General features: G+C 42.2%; 1 protein-coding gene across 6 annotated transcripts in view; it reads right to left on the bottom strand.

Annotated features, from left to right (window-relative positions):
* The window catches only part of SNX10 (sorting nexin 10), an 86,130-nt gene that overhangs the window by 1,815 nt on the left and 58,732 nt on the right, over positions 1-25,583 (bottom strand). For 4 of the 6 annotated variants that reach the window (XM_066239669.1, XM_066239667.1, XM_066239665.1 and 1 more), the window contains 4 exons: positions 12,475-12,561; positions 8,713-8,813; positions 8,225-8,323; positions 453-662 (listed from right to left, as the gene is read on the bottom strand). In XM_066239669.1, coding sequence (XP_066095766.1) covers positions 453-662; positions 8,225-8,323; positions 8,713-8,813; positions 12,475-12,561 — 497 coding nt within the window. Of the gene's footprint in view, positions 1-452; positions 663-8,224; positions 8,324-8,712; positions 8,814-12,474; positions 12,562-18,966; positions 18,992-19,069; positions 19,094-25,583 lie in introns of those variants that run through there. The other 2 variants (XM_066239671.1, XM_066239670.1) reach the window with 2 other exon arrangements.

The following is a 25,583-nucleotide window of genomic DNA, read 5'->3' as shown; positions in this document are numbered from 1 at the left end:
AAAAGAAGAGAGGGGGAAAATAATAAAAAGAGGAAATTGGTTTTCACAACACACTCAAAGCCTGAGTAACAGAGGAGAACTTTAATTATCTCCAGTCACAAAGAGAGACAGGAAATTTGGACTTTTAATTAGCCATTTGGAGTGCAGTTGGATATTTTTTTAGCTAGATAATTTAAACGCGAATAATTCAAGTCTGACTTAAATGAAAGTCACATAATCAGAATGCAGATAATTGAATTTCTACTGCATTCATTAATTCAGTGTGGAGGTGTGTGTGAAGTCTCCTATGATGGCCTGTCACAACTCAATAAAATCTCAGTCAATTAATTTTTTCATTATCTTAGTATTACATCAACAAAAAAGTGAAGTGTGGGTAGCTATCTGTACACATGCATGTGTGTACTATGTGTTGTATAAATACGGACACGTTACATCAAAATGGGAGGAAATACCTTTCTGAATCATAATCTATATTGTTTTCCTTTCTTCCTTCATCTTCTTCAGGGAAGCGTCTGTTCATCAAGGCAAACTTGTGGATTGCTTCCTCTACAGAGTACTTGGTCTGCCCGGAAACACAGGCCTCGATGTCTTCTGCATTCAGATGGCTTTGCAAGAAGAGATGGAGGCTGCTGTCCGACAGGAGGAGCGCGTTGTGGAGGACCCTACGCGAGAGGAAAGGGAGAAGTCACTGGTGAACGGGGATGCACAGCCACGGGGCAGGAGAGAGCAGCAGCAGAAATGCGCCAGCAACGTGATTTCTCGACTGTGGCCAACTTTGCATCCATTATGGACTCTGCCTATTAAAGCGATGGAAGCATATGTTAACTTTTATTCAATTATTTGGAAATTTAGGTGAGTAAAAACATGAAGCTAATAGTTAAGAACATCTGTTAAAAGAATAACTTCAAGGACATTTCTTCGATTTCACCATCTGTTACGGCCATGTGGATTAATTATGGAAATATTTTGCTTATGTAGTCACAGAAATTTATTGTACTTAAATTTTTTTTTTTTTTTTTTTTTTTACTGCCAACCAGCGTGTCAGTACTGTGATCTTTATGGGTTAGGCTGTCAGGAAACATCAAAACTTTCAACAATTATTAAAAGTTCTGTTTGCCCGGGCTGGGTAGGTTAGTTGGTTGTAGTGTCTTCCCCATACATCAAGGTTTCAGGTTCCATCCCTGCTCAGGGAACATACAAGAATCAACCAATGACATCATGAATAAATGGAACAACAATTGATGTTTCTCTCTCTCTCTCTCTCTCTCTCTCTCCATTCCTCTCTTTCTAAAACTTAAAAAAAAAATCATTCAATAAATGCATAAATTAAGTGGAACAACAAATTGATGTTTCCATCTCTCTCTAAAATCAATGACTAAAATGTTAAAATAAAGAAATTAAAGTTCTATTGAAAAGTCATCTCTTTATTGAAAAGAAAACTTCACACGTGTGCTTATAGGCACGTTTCCAAGGGCTCCGTTGAGAGGCGGCTGTTTGAAATACCTAAGACTGACTAGAAGTTTCTCCCAAAGCTTCAGTGGTACAGAGAGAGGACGGATGTCGGCAAAAGCCTCAGAACAGCTGGGAGAAGTAGAAACTACGCTGCAGTATAAGTTACGCACAAATTCACGTTCTCAGTGAGCGTGGGTTTTCAGAAAAAGTACACCCTTATATTTAAATAAAAACATTTTTTTAGCAAAGATTGTTATGTATGATAATTTTGGCTCGGTAGTTCAATAATGATACAATGATAAGACTAGCTGTAGGAGACCAAACTAAAATACTAAATAAACCCCAAGTATAATTTTGCCCAACATGGGATTTTTCATATAGAGCACTATGAAAAATAGATTATGTTTTTAAGACTTAAATGAGCCTTACCTTAGACTCTGCATTTTTTAACACGTAACTAGAAAAGTACATCTCTTTGGTCATTCATATTTAATTAACTTAAAACCCAAAGTCATTAGAATAGTTCCTTTACTTCAAAGTGAAACAAATTTTTTTCAAGACGACAAACGTCTAAGAAACCATAGCGTCCACATTGAAATCCAGCCATCCTCTCGGCAGCAATAGGCTTTCAAATGTGGTTTAAGAAAATGCTCTTTACTGGCCTACAAGAAGAAGTAGAACATTTGTGCTTTTTAAAAGGCAAAATCTCAAGAAAGGCAGCTGATACTTTCTCTCCCTCCATGTCCTCTGCCCTGGGTTCTCCTGGAAGATGACCATGTCACGTGATAAAGATTAATGCGCCAACTGCAAGGAGTCAAGTAGTAAATTCCTCTTACTACTCTTGGAGATTTATTTTGTACATTTACAAATGTTTACCACTCTTGTTTTAAATACTTCAAATCAAGCGGAGATTTATATGGCAATGATCCATTAATATTAACTTGCATTCACGGGGAAGTTTGAACAGAGTGTTTCCTGCCAGCCATGATACAAGCCACTGTTCAGAGGATTATACTTACTGCTTTGTTTCTGGTGGAAATGTGTTTTATTTTCTTTATAAAATAATGGGTAATCTCTAAAATTGATTTTAGATGGTTCAAGGCATTACGCCACAAAAGTAATGAGCACTAATGCCAATGATATTGGACACAAATTCATTTTAGCTTTATTTCACGTCTAAAGCAATTCTGTTGAGCCTTGAACTGCTCACGCGCGGTTATTAACTTGCTAGTAACCTAACACATGGGTACCGCAAACAAAAACGATCAGAGCACAGGTTGATCGGGACCTCAAGGCTACTGTCTTTTTTCTTGAACTATAATTCAATTTCCAATTTTACTGTACATTAGACTCATTATTTCCCAGTGTTTTCTTTTCTGCTCAATTCTGCCACCTGGAGGAAAAACAAGTGAAAAGCGGGAGGGAGCCAGGCACACCCAGCTCTCAATTCTGAAGTGGGAGAACCATGGGGCTGGGCAGGGAACCTCTGACCACCCACACGGCCAGGAGCTCAAAACCAGCTCTGGGTTGTTTAATCCCCTCGGTCTGGCTGGCTCAATTTATCCCACCGGGCTCCATGGGTGTCAGTCTTAAATAAACAAAAATAATTTTAATGTGTTTATGATTTTTATTGAAATATTTCACTCCGAAATTAAAAATACAAAATTTTTAGAGTGTTTTCCTACCTTGTTTGGTGAGCCTACTGAGTTCATTTAAAGTTATATCTGGTTTAATATAGATCAGAGACTGTTGTGACTGCCATCACCATAATATTAAATCTTATTTTTACCTTGGCCATATTTGTGCCACATTTTCTACAAACAAATCTAATAGCAGTAAATCAACTTCAAACTTAATATAAAGAGTACTTTATAAAACAGTCAATAAAATGTCATTGTTATAAGCCTCCATAAAAATAATGTATCCAATTTTCAAGCCTTTATATAAGAAACCAAAAATAGCCTCTAGAATTTTAAAGGAATTTGCGGAAAGCTATTTACAACATGAGTCAAAAGTTATTCCTTTACCCATAATAACTTTAAACAACGCAAAACCTGTTTTTCCCTTGAATTGGATACAGTTGAAAATCTGGTTTCCCTCAACATGATTTTATTAGGTGTATTATATATTGATTCAGTTGAGAACAATATATAGCTATGCAAAAAACATTTAATCCTAACTAAGGACGCCCTGGGTCTACTGTGCCCAATATAATGACATATATACACATTTGTATTGCATGTGGAAGGTTAGCAGTTTGATGGAGGGAAAAAATTAATTCAGCCTGTTTACCTCTTACCATGAGAAAAAAATAAGACCTACAAATCTTCATGGAAGACAGTCATGAGCTGTGCTGTGGTGCCCTCTATTGAACACAAAGACATAAAAACGGTGTGCGCGCGGGGGCGCGTGCACGCATGCGCACGAGTGTGTATAAAAGTAACTATTGTTTCCATGGTATCCTCTTGTAAAAAAATTATATATTCCTTACATTTTAAAGAAGCACAAAACTGTAATAAAAGCCTACACCGTAAGGATGTGGTGATATCAATGGGGCGATGTCAGTAAAGGAAAGCTGACTCCCATTCATAATGTCAATCAAACATCAAAAATCAGGAGGAATGCCATTTTCACTGTTAGAGCCTTCCCAACAGAGCTTTTAATTTTAATATATAAATTTCTTGTTCCATAGCTACTGGTAGAAGTGACTTATAATTTATAAATTATCTGGGGGCGGGGGGGGGGGGCTGGAATCCAAAAGGGAGATGCTAGCCAAGATTGAGAGAAAGTGAATGCATGTGAACAAATCTCACCATCGTACTGCCCAAACCTAACTAGCATTTAGGAGTTCTACTAATGCAAACTTGCCAGTTCCTGGGATCAATATAGTGCCTCCACCTCTCCTATCACTTCCGTGTCTATAAAATGAAGATGATACCCAACTCCTAGTATTATTGTAGGTATTGAGATGAAATGTGTAAAAAGCTATACATATAGCAAGTGTTCAATAAATGGTATAAATTATTGTTTCGGCCCATAGTGAAAGAAACAACTTTCTAATCCCTCTATGAAATTGATGTGGCTATATACTTTGCTATTAAATATACGTTATTTCACAAATTACCTTAAAATTTAAAATTTTTAAAAGGAAATTTTTTAGCCTGACCAAGTGGTGGCTCAGCGGATAGAGCGTCAGACTGGATGCGGAAGACCCAGGTTCGAGACCCCGAGGTCGCCAACTTGAGCACGGGCTCATCTGGTTTGAGCAAAGCTCACCAGCTTGGACCCAAGGTCACTGGCTTGAGCAAGGGGTTACTTGGTCTGCTATAACCCCACGGTCAAGGCACATATGAGAAAGCAATCAATGAACAACTAAAGTGCCACAACAAAAAACTGATGCTTGATGCTTCTCATCTCTCTCCATTCCTGTCTGTCTGTCCCTATCTGTCCCTCTCTCTGACTCTCTGTCTCTGTAAAAAAAAAAAAAAAAAAAAAAAATTATTATATACACACACACATATGCCCAGAGACAACAGCAATTTCGTTTCAGAGAATCTGAATATATATATTAAGTGCCCTTGGTTCATAACCTCAAAACTTACATAAAAGCCAGATTTTTTCAAATACATGCTAAACAAGCATACTTTTATTTAATGCTGTGGTGTCTTCTCTTTCAAGTCCCTAAAGTGCTCTACAAACCAACAAGGTACAGGCTATTGATGGTGAGCTCACTTAATGGGTAACTAACAGGACCTCCGAGGAGGTCAAGCTTGGGGACAGGACACACTACCAAGATGGCCAGTTGCACATCGCATCCAGTTCCCCACGTGGGCTTTACTGGGGACCACAAGGCGTGCCAAAGACCTGGACGGTTGTCGCTTCTACACAAACCAGACAAAGAACAGAAGAGTTATGCCTCCTGTTCTTGGGAAAGAAGGGCAGGGAGGGGCCCCAGTATTCGGGTCATTTAGGTCCGGCCTGAATCCAACCGTGTGGCAGGAGACACCTTGCTTCCCTCGGGTTCAAACCACACAGAAGCAGCAGCAGCTTGGAGACTGTTGTTCACACAGCATAACGGGACAAGTCATATCACAAGAGAACTTGGCGTCTCTCCTATGATTTGACTTCTGGTTGATAATCTAGAGCCAATTTTAACTAATCTAACCATTCCCTGATACCCAGGGAATGCTTCTCCACTAGACTAGAAATTTCAAAAGGACAAGGATTTGTGTCCATTTCGTGCAGTCCTATATCCCCAGGACCCCTCCTGGCCCAAAGCAGTCACTTAATGTTTTTCCTCCAATGCATCATTTGAACAACACAACCACTCAGTGAAGTCGGCCATGCATAGGTAACATTATTGCACTCTTTCTAGCAAACCAAGGTTCAAAGGAATTAAGTGGCTTTTCCATGGTCATATAGCCGGAAAACAATCAGGAGCTAAGACTCGTGGGAGACCTGGAGCCCAGGTCCTCAAGCTCCTGATCCAAGTCCGTGTGTTCACTATGACACCTGCATCCAAGTCAGCCAGCAAGCAGCCCGACGATGCAGTAACCTAACAACCAGGTGCAAGCGCAGCTCCACCACAGCAGAGTGACACTCACCTGAGTCGTTAATTTGGTAGGATCAACTGTGAGCGGAAAGGCCATGTCCCAAAGAATGAAATGATTCCTGGTCAAAAACACATGCCCTGCCTGACCAGGCGGTGGCGCAGTGGATAGAGCGTCGGACTGGGATGCAGAGGACCCAGGTTCGAGACCCCGAGGTTGCCAGCTTGAGCACGGGCTCATCTGGTTTGAGCAAAGCTTACCAGCTTGGACCCAAGGTCGCTGGCTCCAGCAAGGGGTTACTTGGTCTGCTGAAGGCCCGTGGTCAAGGCACAGATGAGAAAGCAATCAATGAACAATTAAGGTGTTGCAACGTGCAATGAAAAACTAATGATTGATGCTTCTCATCTTTCTCTGTTCTTATCTGTCTGTCCCTGTCTATCCCTCTCTCTGACTCATTCTCTGTCTCTATAAAAAATAAATAAAATTTTTTTAAAAAAGAAAGAAAACACATGCCCTGCAACTAACTAGCAACATAAATACAGAGATGCTGTCCTTTGACCTCAAAGAAGGAGATCTCTCTACAGAAGACAAGCAGTCCCCCAGGGCTGTTGGGGACCACAGGATGTGGCCCAGGCCTCACAGGCAATGGCCAGTGTGCAGCTTCCCTGACTCCATCTGGAGTGACACTCTCCTGTAAGATATCCAAGATGCAAACTTGGACTGCAGGGACCACATCTTACAAGAGACGCCATCAGACACCTGGGTCTCATGCAGACGACAATTAAAATGGGAGCTGTCCCCAAAGGAAAAGGGCAGAAATAACTCAACCAGGTCTTTGTTCTGTCAAGCCTGTGCTACCCAAAAGAATCCCACTGCAACCTTTTCCAGTTACTCCATCTTCTGGTCTCGTGTCATTGTTATTCCTTGCCTCCTTTCTCTCTTCCAGCCCTGCTCAGTTTATACTCTTGGACGTTTCTGTAGGTCTCCATGACCCTTTCAAAGGAAAGGTACTTTATCAATCTAATAGAAATAAATATTAATATTCATGTGCATACTTAATACCCAAAGCCTTTATGAATGCGCCAGATGGCAGAAAGGCGGTATATTATTTCAGGCCAGCGCTCAGGTACCAGGTAGTGATCTCCCAAGGAGATTACTCCAGAGCCTGAAGCTTGTAGAAAAAAAGAGTCCAGGAGACCGGGCTCTGCCTCTTAACCAGTGGTCATACGGCTCAGACACTTTTCTTATCTGTAATATAGGAAGTTAGAAAAATTAGCTCAAAGCTTTTCACCTCTAACTGCATTAAACTTAGATACCACACATTATATGCCAGACTGTTGTGAGTGCTTTACACTCATTAACTCATTTAATCCTCTCAACAGTCATATAAAGTAGGTACTATTATTATTCACTCCATTTTACAGATGCTATAACAGAGGTACAGAGGAGGGTAAAGACCTGCCCAATCCCCTCGCTAATAAGTAGCAGAGCCAGGACTTAAACTGAGGTAGTCTGGCCTCAAAGTCTGTGTGTGAAACAACGTGCTGTCCCTTGGGATGGGTATTCCGGCATTCCAGAGTGGGGAAAAAAGAGAAATTAGAGTAGTGTGAATTTAAGTCGCCTTAACTACAGTCCCTCCAATCCAGAGTTAATGGCCCACTGAGACCATCAAACACCAATAAATACTCCCTCATAAATACTCCCTTCAAAGAGTTGGGTTAAACTACTCATGTAAAGGAGCCAAGAAGGGTATTAGTAACCCATTGCAGAGCCAATTTGTCTGTCAATCCGAACTGTTGTAAATAAAGACAGTTTTAAGATGTGCCTTTTTAATAAGATGCGCCTTATTTAAAAAAAAAAACCCACATATGTTTCCTAGCAAATTTTACTTTTTTCAGCTAAACTCTCAAGTAATTTGGCTCTGCTTTATAGCTTATGGGACGGTGTATGTATTATCTGACTCAACTAAGTTCATTGTTTTCCTTCTATTGAATAGATTTGGTCCTAAATATGCACCACCAGATGTGAGTCACAAGATGGCGCTGTGATACAGGAAATGGATGGCTGAAATTAGCTCGAGCTAATCATCAGCATTTTGGAAAAAAGAGCTGTTCACCACCTCCACCCCCCAACCTCCCCCAACCCCATCACAGGACGTTCAACCCTTGCAAAGCCCTTTTATTGCATCTCCTGTGTGGCTGCACGAGTTTTCGCACACTTACTTTCTGAGGAAATCTTCCAAACCCTGACGCCGTTGATCCACATGCTGGCGATTGTTCATGTTGAAAAATAGGTTTTTAGATGGAAGTTCTGGCAGTTGTCTAATGAGAAAGGAAAAAACAAACCTTATAATCATCAAATCAAGGTGGTTTAGTTACAGAAATCCTTCAAAGTGAAAGCAAATTACACTTAATTATCACACAGTGAGTATATATTACATAGTTATATAATAAAAATAAGAATATTAATTTAAAAAAAAAAACATTTTTGAGGCCCTTAATAGTCAATACTGGTAAAAGTTAGTGGAATTCAAGTGATAAAATTTTGAATTCAGATGCCGTAGCCACAAAACTAAAGCTATAATTACAATCAAGAAGGACGCCTATAAAATCCTTCATAATTTACGTGCCTATAAATCTCATGCATATCAAATCTCTAACTACTGAATATAATAAGCAAGTCTCCCCAATGTACTCTGTAAGCCACTTACACCAGCAAAGCATTGCTCTGGAGTCTCTGGCGGAGCCACACGAATTCTCTGTATCTTCTTCGTACACAGGATGTTTTCATTGTGAAACACATGCTATTGGTCTGCTCGGAGAAAAAATACATATCATATAAGCCTCACTGGAAAAAAAATGCTTTTCTTACATCTGTCACTCGCTGTATGCCCCCAAATGTGTTTAGGTGGAATTTTTCAAACCGAAAACACATTTGCGTTTAAACCAGACTCAAACCCTGCACAGAGCCCTGAAGACAGCTGCAATGACATAAATGAGCGGGGTAGTCCTCGGGCAGCCCATCCGTTCCCTGAGTCCTGGAGTAGCTCCTGCGCACCTGTGAGCACTGCTTTCAAAGAAGCATAAAAATGAAATCCCGAAGCATCAATGTCCAGTAAGAGCTGAGGGTCTTCCATGGCATCTTAACACTCTCCACCTGTCCATGGACCCGAGAAGCCTTTGGGAGCTAGAGATGCCTTCTCCTGGACCTTGACATGGCATCACAGAAGCCACCATGTCCTTGACATGGACATCACTACAGATCACACAAATCACCGAGAATCCCAACATCACTTTTTTTTTTCTTTATGAAGTGAAAGGCAGGGATGCAGACAGACAAGACTCCCTAATACACCCGACCAAAATCGGGATCCACCCAGCAAGCCCCCTACAGGGCAATGCTCTGCCCATCTGGAGCCACTGCTATGTTGCTTGGCAACCAAGCTATTTTAGCACCTGAGGTGAGGACATGGAGCCATCCTCAGCACCAGGGCCAACTTGTTCAAACCTTTTGAGCCATGGCTGCAGGAGAGGGGGAGAGAGAGAAAGAAGGGGGGGGGGGTAGAGAAGCAGATGGTCACTTCTCCTGTGTTTTCTGGCCGGGAATCAAACCTGGGACTTCCACACATCGGGCCAACACTCTACCACTGAGCCAACCGGCCAGGGCCCTGAAATCACTTTTAAACAAGAGAACAGCATTCCCCTTCTCTACTAGACGTGTAAGGGAACATGGTCTGAGCTAGAAAGGGTGCAATGTGCAGTGACCTCCTCATGGGTGACCCAAATCACTTCAACCCCAGTTTCCTGAATGATAAAACAGGGAGGAAACAGTACCCACGTGCTGCACAGGGTGGCTGGGAGGTCTGATAATAAGCACTTGGCAATGTTATCTGTTACGATTCTTATTAGCTACTGGCTGCTGGCCCCTTCCAGCTGCCCTAGGGCCAATGTGGAAAAAGCCACCTACAGGGACCTTGTCCTCAGCAAAATGGCAATGCTTCTTGAGAACTTTGGGTAAACACTAGACTGGCAGATATGTGTACTTCTCCTTTGGGCAACAAAGAGACTGACAAATAGTTCTCTACTGGTTTTGTAAGAAGATCTTTATTCTCATTTTATATTTCTAATTTCTATTTCATAATCTTTTACATCTCCAAATGAGAAATATAAAGATTTATTTTATTTCAAAACTTATTACTCTACCATTTAATAAGCACCCAGCAGTTGTTCACCTTGGGCAATGTGACCACGTACATTAGTTCTTAAACTGTCCCCAGGAAATGTATGTCAGCGTTTCCCATATTCCTCAGAAAACCTTGGAGGCACAGAGATTAAATTAAGAGGCCTGTCCCCAAAGTAGCGACTAGTCTAAATCCCATCATCTCTGACATATGGTAGCAAACGTGCTGGAAGAGGTTTGTGGCCCAATAACATTCTGTGTGTGGATTTCAAAGCACACCAGGGCCTCACTCTAATTGAACCGTGGGGACTAAGAGCAGGCCATTTACACCAGAATCAGTGCCCTAACGAGGCCTGGCCAAGTACCTCTCAGCACTCTCTCCCCAGAGAGTACTAAGCCACTGCCGGGACTCCAACACCACCGGGACACACTGGGTCAGCTTCAACTCCCTTTCATTTCTCTGTCCAAAATCATGGTGGATGCCAATAACTGGTAGACCCAGCTGATATGTACACCAGACAAAGGCTTATCTACCTGTAAGCCCTTCATTTGCAAAACAAGTTCAGGAGAGTGTATATGATAAACTACCCACCTCTAAACTCCACTAATGTAAAATTCCAAGTTAAAGCTAAGATATCTGAGAGTCACCTGATATCATTTCCCTTGAGATTAATTTAAACGGGTGAGACACCGGCTTCTCTACAGGCAAAGCTCTCTGGATATAGCATCCAAGGGAGGTTGATTAGGACTCTCCAATCCCCGCATCGATTCTCAATTGTACGACAGGTAGAAGCAGCTTCAGGGCCAGACTACACTGAGATCACTAGTTTGTTAAGTTCCTCTAAAGCTATTTGCTTGTTTCTGCTTTCTACCAAGCCAAGATTTATTCATTGTCAATTCATTAGCACTTCAGAGAAAACGCCAGAACACCACCAAATAATATTCATGGAACCCATCGTTCCTGGCTCAAGGTGGACATTTCTGAGTTCATATCATGCTACATCTGCAGCAGAGGAAAAGCTATGTTTTCATTAACTCCCTGAGGATAATCAAATTTCTTGCCTTTCATAAGGTCAGTATGTAATAAGGAACTACAATTTGTTTAGAGGAAGTTAAAAGGCAACCAAAGAATTTTCACTTCGTTTTCAAAGGCTTTATCATATGTTTGTGTTACAATTTTCTACACAGAATTTTGTATCTGGTGGGAGTTTATGAATAAAACCGAAAACAAAATCACCCTGGCAATAGCCTTCAACACAATCATCAAAAAAGCAGTTCTGAGTTTTTACTTTGTTTATTTTCTAAATTGGAGAAACTTGAAGTGGGGGAAAGAAAAAGAAGAAAGGGGAAAAATGAAAAGTATCAACTTAGCTCCTTACAATGGGAAGATTAAAGGTAGCTAAATTTTACCTCACTTGTACTATGTAGTCACAGATACAACCAGGGCCTGTTGCTATGCTCCCAAGAAAAGTCTAGACTAAATGAGATGGGGAAAGTGACCATATTCTTGATTGGGGCCCTAAAACTCTAACATATGGGCTGAACCCAGCCTGCCACTTGTCTTCACAAATAAAGTTTTATTGGAAACAACTGCATGCATTCACTTATGCCTTGTTTATGGCTGCTTCCAGCTTAAGAGAGCAGAATAGAGTAGTTCACAGAGAGGAAGACATTTATTACCTGGCCCTTTACAAAGTTTGCTGACCCTGTTCAGGATGATCACAGAGGGCCACACACCACATGACATTTCATTGTTCAAGAGACTAAAACAGAGCATCACTTCCAAATAAAGAATATCGTTTCTAGTTATGGGCTTGTGTTCATTACTCAGAATCTAGTCTATGGCAAAACCATTGCACATATTCAGTTCCTATTTTCTTATTCTACATATAAAACACTGCACATCTCTTCTCCAAATAATTCTACATCCTCTCAAAACAGATTTATTAAGCAATGTATTTATTACTCAGAAATATGCTATCATAGATAATAAAAACCATTAATGAGGTATAAACATTCTTTGTGAATTCCGGATGTATTTGCATCTTCATGAAGACAACATTAAAATAGTAACGAAGGTACAATTAGGAAATCAAAGAAGAAATTGTTCAACTTTAGAGACCATCTTATTACTTTCTTTAAGATACAAGCATTAGTTACAATCATTAAAATTCAGTTCTTTGAATTAGGAAAACTTTCCAAATTTCAGTTGTAAAGTATACCAGAGTATCCCATCAAATATATGCTACTAAAAACTACTCCGATTTCTACGGACTGCTGACTGCATACTTACATGAATACATATCTCATAGTCGATATAAGAATGCCAGAAATCCTCCTTCTGAATCCTAGGGTCTCGAACCCAGACACTCACGAATTCCTGTAAGGGCATCATAAACAGAGATGTGTCAGGATTGCAAGGAGGGCTGCAGAGAGAGGAGAGAAATTACTCCTAGAACAAAACGGAAGTGAGCTTTAACAGATGTGGCCACGAGCCTGTAAAAAACAAGAAGTTAATGGGCACCATAGGAAGTTCCAAAAAAAAAAAAAAAAAAGAACACTTTTGCCACAAAATGGAATTTTTAAAATAATGCAAAACCAAGCTGGTTGCATTTATTTATTAAAAAAAAAAAAAAAAAAAAAAGAGCTGGCTGCACTTCTGGGGAGTTGTACAGATTACTGTGAAGACAGTGAGAAAGTATACTTTAAAACGGATTTTTCACCTTTAATCATGAAAATTAGCTTCACGGTTCTCTCAAATGTTAAAAGCGGCCATCTCTTAATTTCTTCCTGTCCCTAAATTAAAGCCATAGGCCCTGCTGGATACATCACTCCCTAGAACACAGGTAAGTAAGAGGCGCAAAGGTCACGTGCACAGCAAGGCAGGGGAGCTGGGAACAGCTTTGTGGGGGCACGCCCCGCCCACGTCACCACCGTCGTTTAAAAATGCGATCACGTGCAAAACAAAAATGTATCATGTTTGGTGCAATGAATCTTGTACCAAACAAATTCCCTTGGTGATTATAAATCTGCTAATTAAATTGAGTTTTCAGTATTTTAACTTTTGGGTTAGAAAAGGGGCTTCGGGGCTGAAATGTTAGCCATTTCTTGGTGCTTTGCCCTGGCCCACCTGCGGGGAGCCCACAAGGAAGGAAGGCCGGGGGGCTTTCTGGACGGAGCAGCTCCCGTCTATGATGCAGGTAACAAAATGCGAATTTCCAGTAGGGAGGATTTGAAACAGTACAGCAGGGGTCCCTAAACTGCCCCCGCATGCGGCCCCCTGAGGCCGTTTATCCGGCCCCCACCGCGCTTCCGGAAGAAGCACCTCTTTCATTGGTGGTCAGTGAGAGGAGCATAGTTCCCATTGAAATACTAGTCAGTTTGTTGATTTAAATTTACTTGTTCTTTATTTTAAATATTCTATTTGTTCCTGTTTTGTTTTTTTTACTTTAAAATAAGATATGTGCAGTGTGCATAAGGATTTGTTCATAGTTTTTCTTATAGTCCGGCCCTCCAACGGTCTGAGGGGCAGTGAACTGGCCCCCTGTGTAAAAAGTTTGGGGACCCCTGCAGTAGAGAAACAGCCCACACTCCCCGAAAGTCACGGCTGCCGCCTATGAGGTTCGCAACCCAGGCTTCATTCAGCGCTTGAGACTCTGGCCCCACTGCCTGCCCTCAGGAGGGAAGGATTATGAGGAGATGGTCCAAGCCAGGGGTCTCAAACTCGCGGCCCGCCCACCAATTTTGTGCGGCCCGCAGACTAATCAAACTTCGTGGATTAATCTGTGGGCCAGTCTGCGGCCGCACAAAATTGGTGGGCGGGCCGTGAGTTTGAGACCCCTGGTCCAATTGGTCTTGTTTGTAAATCTTTTCGTTATGTGTTGTTCATGTCATTCAGAAGACAGAGGGGCAATAAAACTGAGGCGACAGTACAGTGATGCTCTAAATGTTTTGGCTATTATGTCTCAAAAGCACATTCTAAATTGTAAGAGGCACGAGAAAGCAATTGGTCAAGCAAAGGATCTGTAAAAGCCGCTCATTGCACACGGCGTGACTGGGTCAGGGGTACAGCACACTCTCTCTTCTCAGGGGTGGAAACGGAGACGCGAGCCAGGCAGCCTGCCCTCCTCGCTCTGTCCCCGTTTCACCTCGTCTCCAGCTCTGTGTGGTGTGTGCGTGTGTAACTCATTCTCCTGGCGTACTTTTCACACATCCACAGTTCTCTGAAGGAACGCATCAATCATCAATGACTCAATGAACAGAAGGACAAATAGGTCAGGAAGAGGAGAGAGGACAGAGTCCAGAGTAGACCACATTTATCCTGCCGATGCCCCCCCACACACACACACACACTAGGGGCTGCACCCCAACTTCCATGGACCCTGGGTACTTCTGCCTCATGGGCCCTTCTCCCCACAAAATAATATTCACAATCATACTTGATGACTTCACTGGCACAAAGATATTATATATTTTTCAAACCTTTTCTTTGAACTAAAGGTTCATTTATTTTTCTGATAAAAAAAAATATTGAAACATTTTCACGGGCCCCCAAAAGCAGCGTGGGCACTGGGCACTGCCTTATGGCAAGGTTGGCCGAGCGGGCTGCTGACAAGGTCATCGGGCCCGCTCTGAGCCAGAAGGGTCCTAGTCATCAAGTCACACGGGAGCCACGCTCCTTCCCGGGAGACTGGCAGCTCTATTTTTCCACTGGAGAGGCAGAAGTTCTTAAATATACCAAAAGGAAAATGTAATATTGCCAACAGCTCAATGTTCCCTATTAACAAAAGACATGCACCTGTCACTGAAATCGTGGGCTTTTACACAGATGAAACAAAAATGAAAGATAGGAAAACACATTTGTTAATTTGCTACACACTTGTGATTTTTAAAAAATATTTCTGGACTTAAGCTACAAAGTCCGCAAAGTCACATACCCCTGACCACACAACGTGTTATTAATCGATGATGAATGATGAAAAGTCGTTCTGGGGAAAAAGCAGGGTTTCTTCACCCCTATTTGTCTGCTACTGTCCAACTGTTAACATAAACTTTGAGTGACATGTCCCTTTTCACGGAAAGAGCACTGAAATTATGGTCACAAGACTGTCACCCACTTCCGAAATTATGAACTTATTTACTGAGCCTCTATTTCCACATCTGGAAAATGGGAATAATGCCTGTTCAACCTATCTCAGCTGTTTAGCAGGAGAATCAAATTATAAAATACTGGTGAAAACACTGGGAAATTTTTCATTAGGTACTACATGAATATCAAGTATTATTATGCTTTCATATATAAAGTATTATTACATAGAAAGGGAAATGCTTATAACCCCAAAGTACCGAGGTCTTCGTACAAACATTAGCAATAAGCAATTAAGAAAAGATTAACCAACTATATCTTTTTAAAATTATTTTTATTTATTTATTCATTTTAGAGATGAGAGAGAGAGAGAGAGAAGAGGGGGAGGACAGGAAACATCAACTCCCATATGTGCCTTGACCAGGCAAGCCCAGGGTTTTGAACCAGCGACCTCAGCATTCCAGGTCGATGCTTGATCCACTGTGCCACCACCAGTCAGGCTATATCTGTTTTTTAAATAAAAATTACTAAGAAACTGCCCTGGCTGGTTGGCTCAGTGGTAGAGCGTCGGCCTAGCGTGCGGAGGACCCGGGTTCTATTCCCGGCCAGGGCACACAGAAGAAGCACCCATTTGCTTCTCCACCCCTCCGCCGCGCTTTCCTCCCTGTCTCTCTCTTCCCCTCCCGCAGCCAAGGCTCCATTGGAGCAAAGATGGCCCGGGCGCTGGGGATGGCTCTGTGGCCTCTGCCTCAGGCGCTAGAGTGGCTCTGGTCGCAACATGGCGACGCCCAGGATGGGCAGAGCATCGCCCCCTGGTGGGCAGAGCGTCGCCTCTGGTGGGCATGCCGGGTGGATCCCGGGCGGGCGCATGCGGGAGTCTGTCTGACTGTCTCTCCCTGTTTCCAGCTTCAGAAAAATGAAAAAAAAAAAAAAAAAAAAAAAACCAAGTGCCTAGGAATGAGTCTAACAAAAGGTGTGCAGTACTTCTGCACGCGCGCGCACACACATACAAAAAAAAAAAATTACTAAGAAACCAACAGTAAACACTCTAACAGTGTAATTTTCAGCAAAAGCCAGAGAGACCTAAAGATTTCATAGTACTTACTCAGAGCAAGCCCTTCATATTTGTAAAAGAAATGGACGGCATTGTGACAAAATGTAAAGATGGTCTTTTCTTAAAATAAAAAAGAGAGAGAGGAAAAGAGAGAGAGAGAGAAGGAAAGAAGGGAAGGAAGGAAGGAAGGAAGGAAGGAAGGAAGGAAGGAAGGAAGGAAGGAAGGAAGGAAGGAAGGAAGGAAGGGAAGGAAGGAAGGAAGGAAGGAAGGAAGGAAGGAAGGAAGGAAGGAAGGAAGGAAGGAAGGGAAAGAAAGAGAAAGAAAGAAAGAAAGAAAGAAAGAAAGAAAGAAAGAAAGAAAGAAAGAAAGAAAGAAAGAAAGAAAGAAAGAAAGAAAGAAAGAAAGAAAGAAAGAAAATCTGTTTTCTTCATCTCATTGTATTGGAATTCTCAGACTCTACCATTATTACTACTCATTACGTCTAATCTTTCATCTTTTTGGAGAAGGGTATGTTGAATACAGACTTTAAAACCATGCTGGGAGAAAAATGACTTCTACGAAAACAGCGATGCTTATTTATTTTCATTTTTCCGAAGCTGGAAACAGGGAGGCAGTCAGACAGACTCCCACATGCGCCTGACCGGGATCCACCCGGCATGCCCACCAGGGGGCGATGCTTTGCCCCTCTGGGGCGTCGCTCTGTTGAGTCCAGAGCCATTCTAGCGCCTGGGGCAGAGGCCACAGAGCCATCCCCAGCGCCCAGGCCATCGTTGCTCCAATGAGCCTCCCTGCGGGAGGGGAAGAGAGAGACAGAGAGGAAGGAGAGGGGGAGGGGTGGAGAAGCAAATGGGCGCCTCTCCTGTGTGCCCTGGCTGGGAACCGAACCCGGGACTCCTGCATGCCGGGCCGACGCTCTACCGCTGAGCCAACCGGCCAGGGCCTTCAGTGATGCTTATTAAACGCATACTCAAAATTAGCTTTGGTGTTAAAACGCCAAAGGTTTTTTCAATTTAGATTTTCCCGAAAATCTCTAACTTGGTCTGAGTGCTAAATATCACTCTTCTTTTGTGGGTGGCGAACTTTCTCCCTCATTCCCTGAAATGCTGCCCACCCCCCAGGAGCCGCCCAGGCTGCTCCTCTTTACACCTGCTGCAATTCCAGGGCGACCTCATCCAAACATGGTCTCAAGCACCCAGCATGAGCTGACGATTCCACCCCCATCCGGGGCCAGGCCTCTTTCTGCGAGTCCAGCCCCTTGCCGAGATGGCTCCACTTGGCGGGCCCACCCTCCCTACATCTCCCTGGTCTCCATCTCATCCTCAGCAACCCCAGCCAGAAACCCAGTGATCCCAGACTTCTCTCTTCAGATCACCTTCCCAATCCACCCTGGCCAAGTCCTCCAGACCCACCCTCCTCTGAACGAAGCCACGCCCTATTCCCTCGGCTACTGTTCTGGTTCAGGGACCACGTGCCCAACATGACTGACTGCAAGGGCTGCTAATTGATCTCCGGGCCTGCATCCAATCTTCCCCCACTCTAATACAAGAACGGCTCCAAAGCACACAAATCTCTGATGATGTCATTTTCATACTGGACATCCTTCAAAACCTGCCCCATACATAACCTTCAAGATCACGTTCAAACTCGGCGAGCACAATAGAGCCTTTCATGACTTCCACCCTGCTTATCTCCAAAGGCTAAGCAAGCGTAGGCCCCCATACACACCAGGCCGCTTCACACCTGCACGCCTTTGAACAAGCTGTTCTCTCAGCCTGGACAGCTGTCCACACCCCCACTCTCCGCTTTTTACTTCATTGTTGTCTTCTTTCTTTCATTTTCTGTTAACTCCAATTCATTTTCAAAAAATGCAACTCAGTCTCTGGAAATCCTAAGATTCATTCGGTCTGATTTATGGATATGTCCCTCCTCTGAGCCCCTGATGCCCCTGGGCAGACCTTGGGCACTGTTCCTACTTGCCTCACTTTGCCACACAGTAATTACCCACAGGTCTCCCCTATTAGCTGCTAAGCTCCTTTAGGGTAGCTTAAGCTATCTTGTACGACGTGAATGCCGGGCACATCTAATGCATCCTATTACTATAACTCAGTGAATAAATAGATACTGGCAGGGATAAATGAATGAATTGTCTGCAAGGGGGAAAAAAAAAAAAAAACAAGATCAAACTTCAGTTGAAATAAAAACCTCTTCCACTTGGGTTCCTGGACACCATGAATTAGCGATAAGTTATTTAGCAGCTGGTCTAAAGTTTATCTTAATTTAACAAACTCCTTCCTCTAAGGGTGTGTCAATTAACAGCACCCGGCTATGAGAGCAATGTTTAAGATCTATGAGAACTGTTTTCAAGCACCCTAAAGCACTCCAGAAACACCTATTTACATAGAAATAATTGAAAATCATTCTGAGAGCTTCAATAACTTGGGTCCCCGGAGATCTGTCCCAGACAACAATTTGTTTGCCTCATTGGAGTTAAAATATGTACTTGAAAGTAATAAAAGTACACTCATTTTAAAATATTCTATAATTCAGATGGGCCTCCCTTCCCCCACCCTGCAATTAGTAGGAATTAGTGAGGTTCCACCACGCTTCCAGCCACAAACAGCACACCCAGGAAGCCGAGGCTCACCTATAATCTCTTAATTAGACTCATCCCTCACGAAGCGGCCCACAATCCTTCAAAGGAATGCTGACAGCCTGTCAGCCACAGAGGACAGCTCGGAGCACCATACCTGGAATCATATGGATTTCCTATGAAAATGGCTTCAGCAGCAGCAGTTACTCAATTTAATAACCTTATTAAACACTTTAATGACTTCTTGGGCCTAATGACGATATCTCCTATAAAAGAAGAAGCCAGGCAGAGTAGAATTAAAAATTTAAACTAACTGATCCTTACTGTTCTCCACGTGAAAACAGGCTTTTAAAGAGAGACTACTAGACTCTTTGAAATTCTAATCCTTGTGTTCTCTTATAATAATCGCTCTTTGATTTTAATATACTATCTCTCCCCACCCCAACTCCAAGTTCAACCTTTATCCATTTATCCACCCACCTTGTCTTTTCTCTTTTTTCCCTTAGCCCTGATATGAGATGAAATTAATCGGGGGAGGTGGAGGAGAGTAGAGAGGGGATAGATGGTGAAGGAGGGAGGTTTGACTTGGGGTGGTGAACACACGATGCAGTGTACAGACGATGTGTTATAGAACCTGAAAGCTGCATAATTTTATTAACCAATGTCACCCCAATAAGTTCAACAAAAAAAATTTTTTTAATAAAAATATAGAAAAATTCACAATAAAAATAATTGTATCGGCCCTGGCCGGTTGGCTCAGCAGTAGAGCATCGGCCTGGCGTGCAGGAGTCCCGGGTTCGATTCCCAGCCAGGGCACACAGGAGAAGCGCCCATCTGCTTCTCCATCCCTCCCCCTCTCCTTCCTCTCTGTCTCTCTCTTCCCCTCCCGCAGCCAAGGCTCCATTGGAGCGAGGATGGCCCGGGCGCTGAGGATGGCTCTGTGGCCTCTGCCTCAGGCGCTAGAATGGCTCTGGATGCAAGAGAGCGTCGCCCCAGAGGGGCAGAGCATCGCCCCCTGGTGGGCATGCCGGGTGGATCTCGGTCGGGCACATGCGGGAGTCTGTCTGACTGCCTCCCCATTTCCAGCTTTGGAAAAATGAAAAAAATAAAATAAAAAAATAAAAAAATAACTACCATATAGGACATGGACACATGCCAAGCACTGTGATAAGTGTTTTACATGTTTTCCTTTCATTTTTACAACAATTCTAAGACATCAGGAGTATTATCTCTTTCTACAGATAAAAGTAAGGCTTCTAAAGCGTAAGCAACTGGCCCAAAGTCAGACAGCCAATTGGCTGAGCTAGGTTTCAAACTCAGGTCTGCCTTGCTCCAAAGCCTAGGCTCTCAAACATGCTCTAGCCAGTGGCTCTGTTAGCAATAACAAATCTCAGTTACATCAAATTTTACTGTAATTGCATTATTTTAAAGGGGAAAACTGTCTTATTACTATTTACTCAAATATCATTTGAAACAACATGCTCTTCTGAAACACTGTACTATAAGGCTTTGTATTTCATTTTTTATATTTCTAGCACCAACTACAATATTAGCATATAGTTGGTGCTCATGAGATGTTTGAGAATTAATTGGATTACAAAGATGATTCAAAAACAAGAAATGTACAGGTTTTGCTAGAAACTGTAAGATGCTGTTGAAAGAAATCAAAGAAGCATCTAGTTTCTTGTGTATGTCTATATAAGCATCGTGTTGACACTGTGTTCATGTATTAAAAGACTCAACATAATAAAGGGGCAAATTCTCCCCAAACTGATCTATAGGTTTAATGCAAGTTCTGTAAAAATCTCAGTAAGATTTTTTGAAGACATAGGTAAGTTTATTTTATTTTTTTTAGATTTTATTTATTTATTTTAGAGAGGAGAGAGAAAGAGAGAGAGAGAGAAGGGAGGGGGAGAAGCAGGAAGCATCAACCCCCATATGTGCCTTGACCGGGCAAGCCCAGGCTTCAAACCAGCAACCTCAGCGTTCCAGGTTGGTGCTCTATCCACTGCGCCACCACAGGGCAGGCTGACATAGGTAAGTTTATGCAAAATTTACATGGAAAGGGAAAGACCCTAGAATAGGCAAAATCGTTTTGAAAAAGAATAAAGTGGGCCGTGGCCGGTTGGCTCAGTGGTAGAGCATCAGCCCAGCGTGTGGAAGCCCTGGGTTTGACTCCTGGCAGGGCACACTGAAGAAGTGCCCATCTGCTTCTCCACCCCTCCCCCTCTCCTTCCTCTCTGTCTCTCTCTTCCCCTCCCGCAGCCAAGGCTCCATTGGAGCAAAGTTGGCCCTGATGCTGAGGATGGCTCCATGGCCTCCACCTCAGGCGCTATAATGACTCTGGTTGCAACGGAGCAACGGCCCAGATGGGCAGAGCATCGCCCCCTGGTGGGCATGCCAGGTGGATCCCTGTGGGGCGCATGCGGGAGTCTGTCTCTCGGCCTCCCTGCTTGCTTCTCACTTCAGACAAAAAAAATTTAAAAAAAAAAAAAAAAAAAAAGAATAGCCTGACCAGGCAGTGGCACAGCGGATAGAGCATCGGACTGGGATGCAGAGGACCCAGGTTCGAGACCCCGAGGTCGCCAGCTTGAGTGCGGACTTATCTGCTTTGAGCAAAGCTCACCAGCTTGGACTCAAGGTCACTGGCTCGAGCAAGGGGTTACTCAGTCTGCTGAAGGCCCATGGTCAAGGCACATATGAGAAAGCAATCAATGAACAACTAAGGTGTCGCAACGAAAAACTAATGATTGATGCTTCTTATCTCTCTCCGTTCCTGTCTGTCTGTCCCTATCTATCCCTCTCTCTGACTCTCTCTCTGTCTCTGTAAAAAAAATAAAAAATAAAGAATAAAGTGGGAAGAATCCCTCTTGATAAGACCTATATAAGTATGTCCAAATGGTTTTTGACAAAGGTGTGAAATAATTCAATGGAGGAAGGATATAGCCTTTCCAACAGGTAGTTCTAGATATCCACAAAAGAGGAGCCTCAAACCACACCTTGTACCTCACACAAAAATTAATACAAAATGAATTAGAGAGTTAACTGTAAACATAGAACTATAAAACATTTAGAAAAACTATATAGGAGAAATCTTTGGGACCCAAGACTAGATGAAGAGTTCTTAGATTTGATACTACAAGAACAACCATGTAAGAAAAAAGTGATAAATTGGACCTCATCAATACTAAAACCTTTGCTATGCAAAGGACCCCATGAAGAAGTTGAAAAGACAACTTACAGACTAGAGGAAAATATTTGCAAATCACACATTCCTCAGAGGACTTGTAACTAAAATACATACAAGAATGCACAAAACTGAACATTCAGAAAAAGCAAAGAATTCAATTAGAAAGTAGGCAAACCACATGACGAGACATGTCACCAAGGAGGACAGAAAGATGGCATACAAGCACATGAAAAGGTATTTTATATCATTAGCCATAAGGGAAATGCAAATTAATACCACAGGGGTCTCTCCCTACGTGCCTACCACAGTTTCTGGTGGTATCACTATTTTTTATTTTAGACATTTCAATAGTTGGATCATTTAAAATTTCCACTGTAGTATATAGCTTTATTCTTAATAGTATAGTAAACACAATTGTGCTAATTGTAAAAATATTTACTTGGATTACAAAAAAAGCAAGTAGAGACCAAAGCTAATAAAGCAGAAGCTCTGAGTATTAGTGACTATTAATTTTCATATCCTTGATGAGAATTTTCTATCACAAAAATGAAAATTTGCCTGACCAGGCAGTGGCACAGTGGATAGAGCATCAGACTGGGATGCAGAGGACCCAGGTTCGAGACCCTGAGGTCGCCAGCTTGAGTGCGGGCTCATCTGGTTTGAGGAAAAGCCCACCAGCTTGAACCCAAGGTCACTGGCTCCAGCAAGGGGTTACTCGGTCTGCTGAAGGCCCGCGGTCAAGGCACATATGAGAAAGCAATCAATGAACAACTAAGGTGTTGCAACGTGCAATGAAAAACTAATGATTGATGCTTCTCATCTCTCTGTTCCTGTCTGTCTGTCCCTATCTATCCCTCTCTCTGACTCACTCTCTGTCTCTGTAAAAAATAAATAAATAAATAAAAATTTTTAAAAAATAATGAAAACTTGTTTCATTTTGTGCTCACTTTCTCAGGACTGTTTTTACTTTCTTGTTTTTGGTTTTTGCTTGTTTGTTTGTTTTAGATTTTATTTATTCATTTTAGGGAGAGTAGAGAAAGAGAGAGAGAGAGAGAGAGAGAGAGAGAGAGAAGGAGGAGGAGCAGAAAGCATCAACTCCCATATGTGCCTTGACCAGGCGAGCCCAGGGTTTCAAACCAGCGACCTCAGTGTTCCAAGTCGACACTTTACCCACTGCGCCACCACAGGTCACGCTGTTTGTTTGTCTTTTTCTTATTCCAAAGTAGTATTGTACATGTCTATGTATCTAACCTGTAAATTCATTCACTCATTTATTCATTCATTCAAACATACAATTAAAATGTATTAAATATCAACTCTGAGCTACACAGCTAATGCTTACTGGGTTTAATCAATATCTTATTCACCAGAATTCTTTTCAGAACTTCCACACAACAATCTCAAAACTAAAACTTAGCCACACCATATTCTTTACAAATAGCAAGCTTGAAAGGCAGAAGGAATGAACCAAGTAACCTTCCTTTATTTCCAATAATACTTACAACAAATAACCTAAAAGGCGTGCTACAAGGGATGTTACTTGCCACTTCATGGCGTGGAGTGTGCTTACTGCCATGCCCTTGCAGGTTTGAACGACGGTTTTTAAGAAAGTTTTTTTACTTCAGGATAAACAACTGTGGATAAGGCTCAGCTAGACCTGCCCCTCCAGGACTTACAACAGTTCATATGTTGCAAGTTTCTTTACAGGAGTCATGTCCAAAGTTAAATAGTTACCTTTTTATATCATATAATACATTAGGAAAAGTGTGATGGAAAATTCATCTTCTGCAATAAGAAATGATTGCCAGCCTGTGTTAAACTGCACCACTAGGGTCCAATCAGCAAAATCATGAATATGAAAATCTCCACAAGACAAAAGATGCAGTTTCTTTAGCAAATAAATTGCAAAAGGGGAAAAAGGCAGAATAAGCAACTTTACACCATATATTAACCAGATGTTATTGTGGTCCATATTTGAATCGTGATTAGAACAAGTGAATACATAAAAATTGTTTTCTTTTTTCAAAACAATCAGGGAAACTTGAACACTGACTGAATATTTGATGGTATAAAGGCACTAATGTTATTTAAGATGTGATAATATGATTCGTTTCTAAAAAAGATCAACTGTTAGACATGCATACTGAAATACTTACAGATGAAATTCCAGAATGTCTAGAATTTGTTTCAAAATAATTCACTGTGTGGTGGCAGGAGGGAATGGGCGGGGGTGGGGAGAAAGCTTGGTCATGAATTAATAATGTGTTAATTATAAATATTAGGTACATAAGCGTTCATGAAATTAAATTAGAGACTTTGTGCATGCTTCAGATTTTGCAAAGAAAAATTAAAACCAGAGAAAGCACAAGAAAAGGAAGGAGGAAGGGAGAAAGGGAGGAAGGGAGGAGGGAGGGAGGGAGGAAGGGAGGGAAGGAGGAGGGAGGCAATGAGGAGGGAGGAAGGGAGGAGGGAGACATGGAGGAGGGAGGAAGGGAGGAGGGAGACAGGGAAGGAGGGAGGAGGGGAGGAGGGAGGAAGGGAGGGAGGGAGGAGGAAGGAAGGGAGGGAGGGAGGGAGGAGAGAGGGAGGGAGGAGGGAGGGAGGGAGGAAGGCAGGGAGGGAGGAGGGAGAGAGGAGGGAGGGAGGAGGGAGACATGGAGGAGGGAGGAAGGGAGGAGGGAGGGAGAGAGGGAGGAAAGGAGGAGGGAGGAGGGAGGAAGGGAGGAGGAAGGAAGGGAGGGAGGGAGGGAGGGAGGAAGGGAAGAGGGAGGAAGGGAGGAGGGAATCCCCAGCAGACTGCTTTTCAAAAAAAGAACAAAGTGGCAACTGAAAGTGAAAGTTAGTCAAAAATGAGTCCGGAATACTTGAAAGTGAAACAAGTCAGACACATGGCTCCAAAATTGTTAACCATACGATTAACATGGATTGATACCATCCCCATAATGATATTGTATACTTACTAAACTTTAAAAAATATATATTATTTTCATTATTATAAAAATAAAACATGTATGTGGCTAAAGATATATTTCTACTGATACACAATATATCAAATACAAATGACTACACTATGAAAATTAAGTCCTCTTACTGGACCCCCAGTAAGAGTTTCCTGTCCACCTAGTCAGGAGTTTTATATATATTTTTTACATTATATATATAATAATATATATAAAATATATGTTATTGGCATATATGTAATTTATAGATCATTTTAACACAAATGGAAGCATGCTATAAATACTGTTTTGTACCTTGCTTTATTCACTGCACTCTTTTAGAAATCTTTATATTTGAGCATATAATATAAGTCAGTGCTATTTGTTTTAAGACAGTTTATTTTAGAACTGTTTTAGACCTACAGAAAAATCTTGAAGCGAGTTCAGAATTCCCATACAGCCCACAGCCAGTTTTTCCCCGTTACTCCATGACATCTGATAGGTAGAAGGGAAGGAGGAAGGCGGAACCACAGACTTAGTTG

Source organism: Saccopteryx bilineata, chromosome 7 (assembly GCF_036850765.1).
Source record: "Saccopteryx bilineata isolate mSacBil1 chromosome 7, mSacBil1_pri_phased_curated, whole genome shotgun sequence".
Lineage (NCBI taxonomy): Eukaryota > Metazoa > Chordata > Mammalia > Chiroptera > Emballonuridae > Saccopteryx > Saccopteryx bilineata.
Note: the sequence above shows the minus strand (reverse complement) of the source record. Positions and strands in the feature narration are given on the sequence as shown.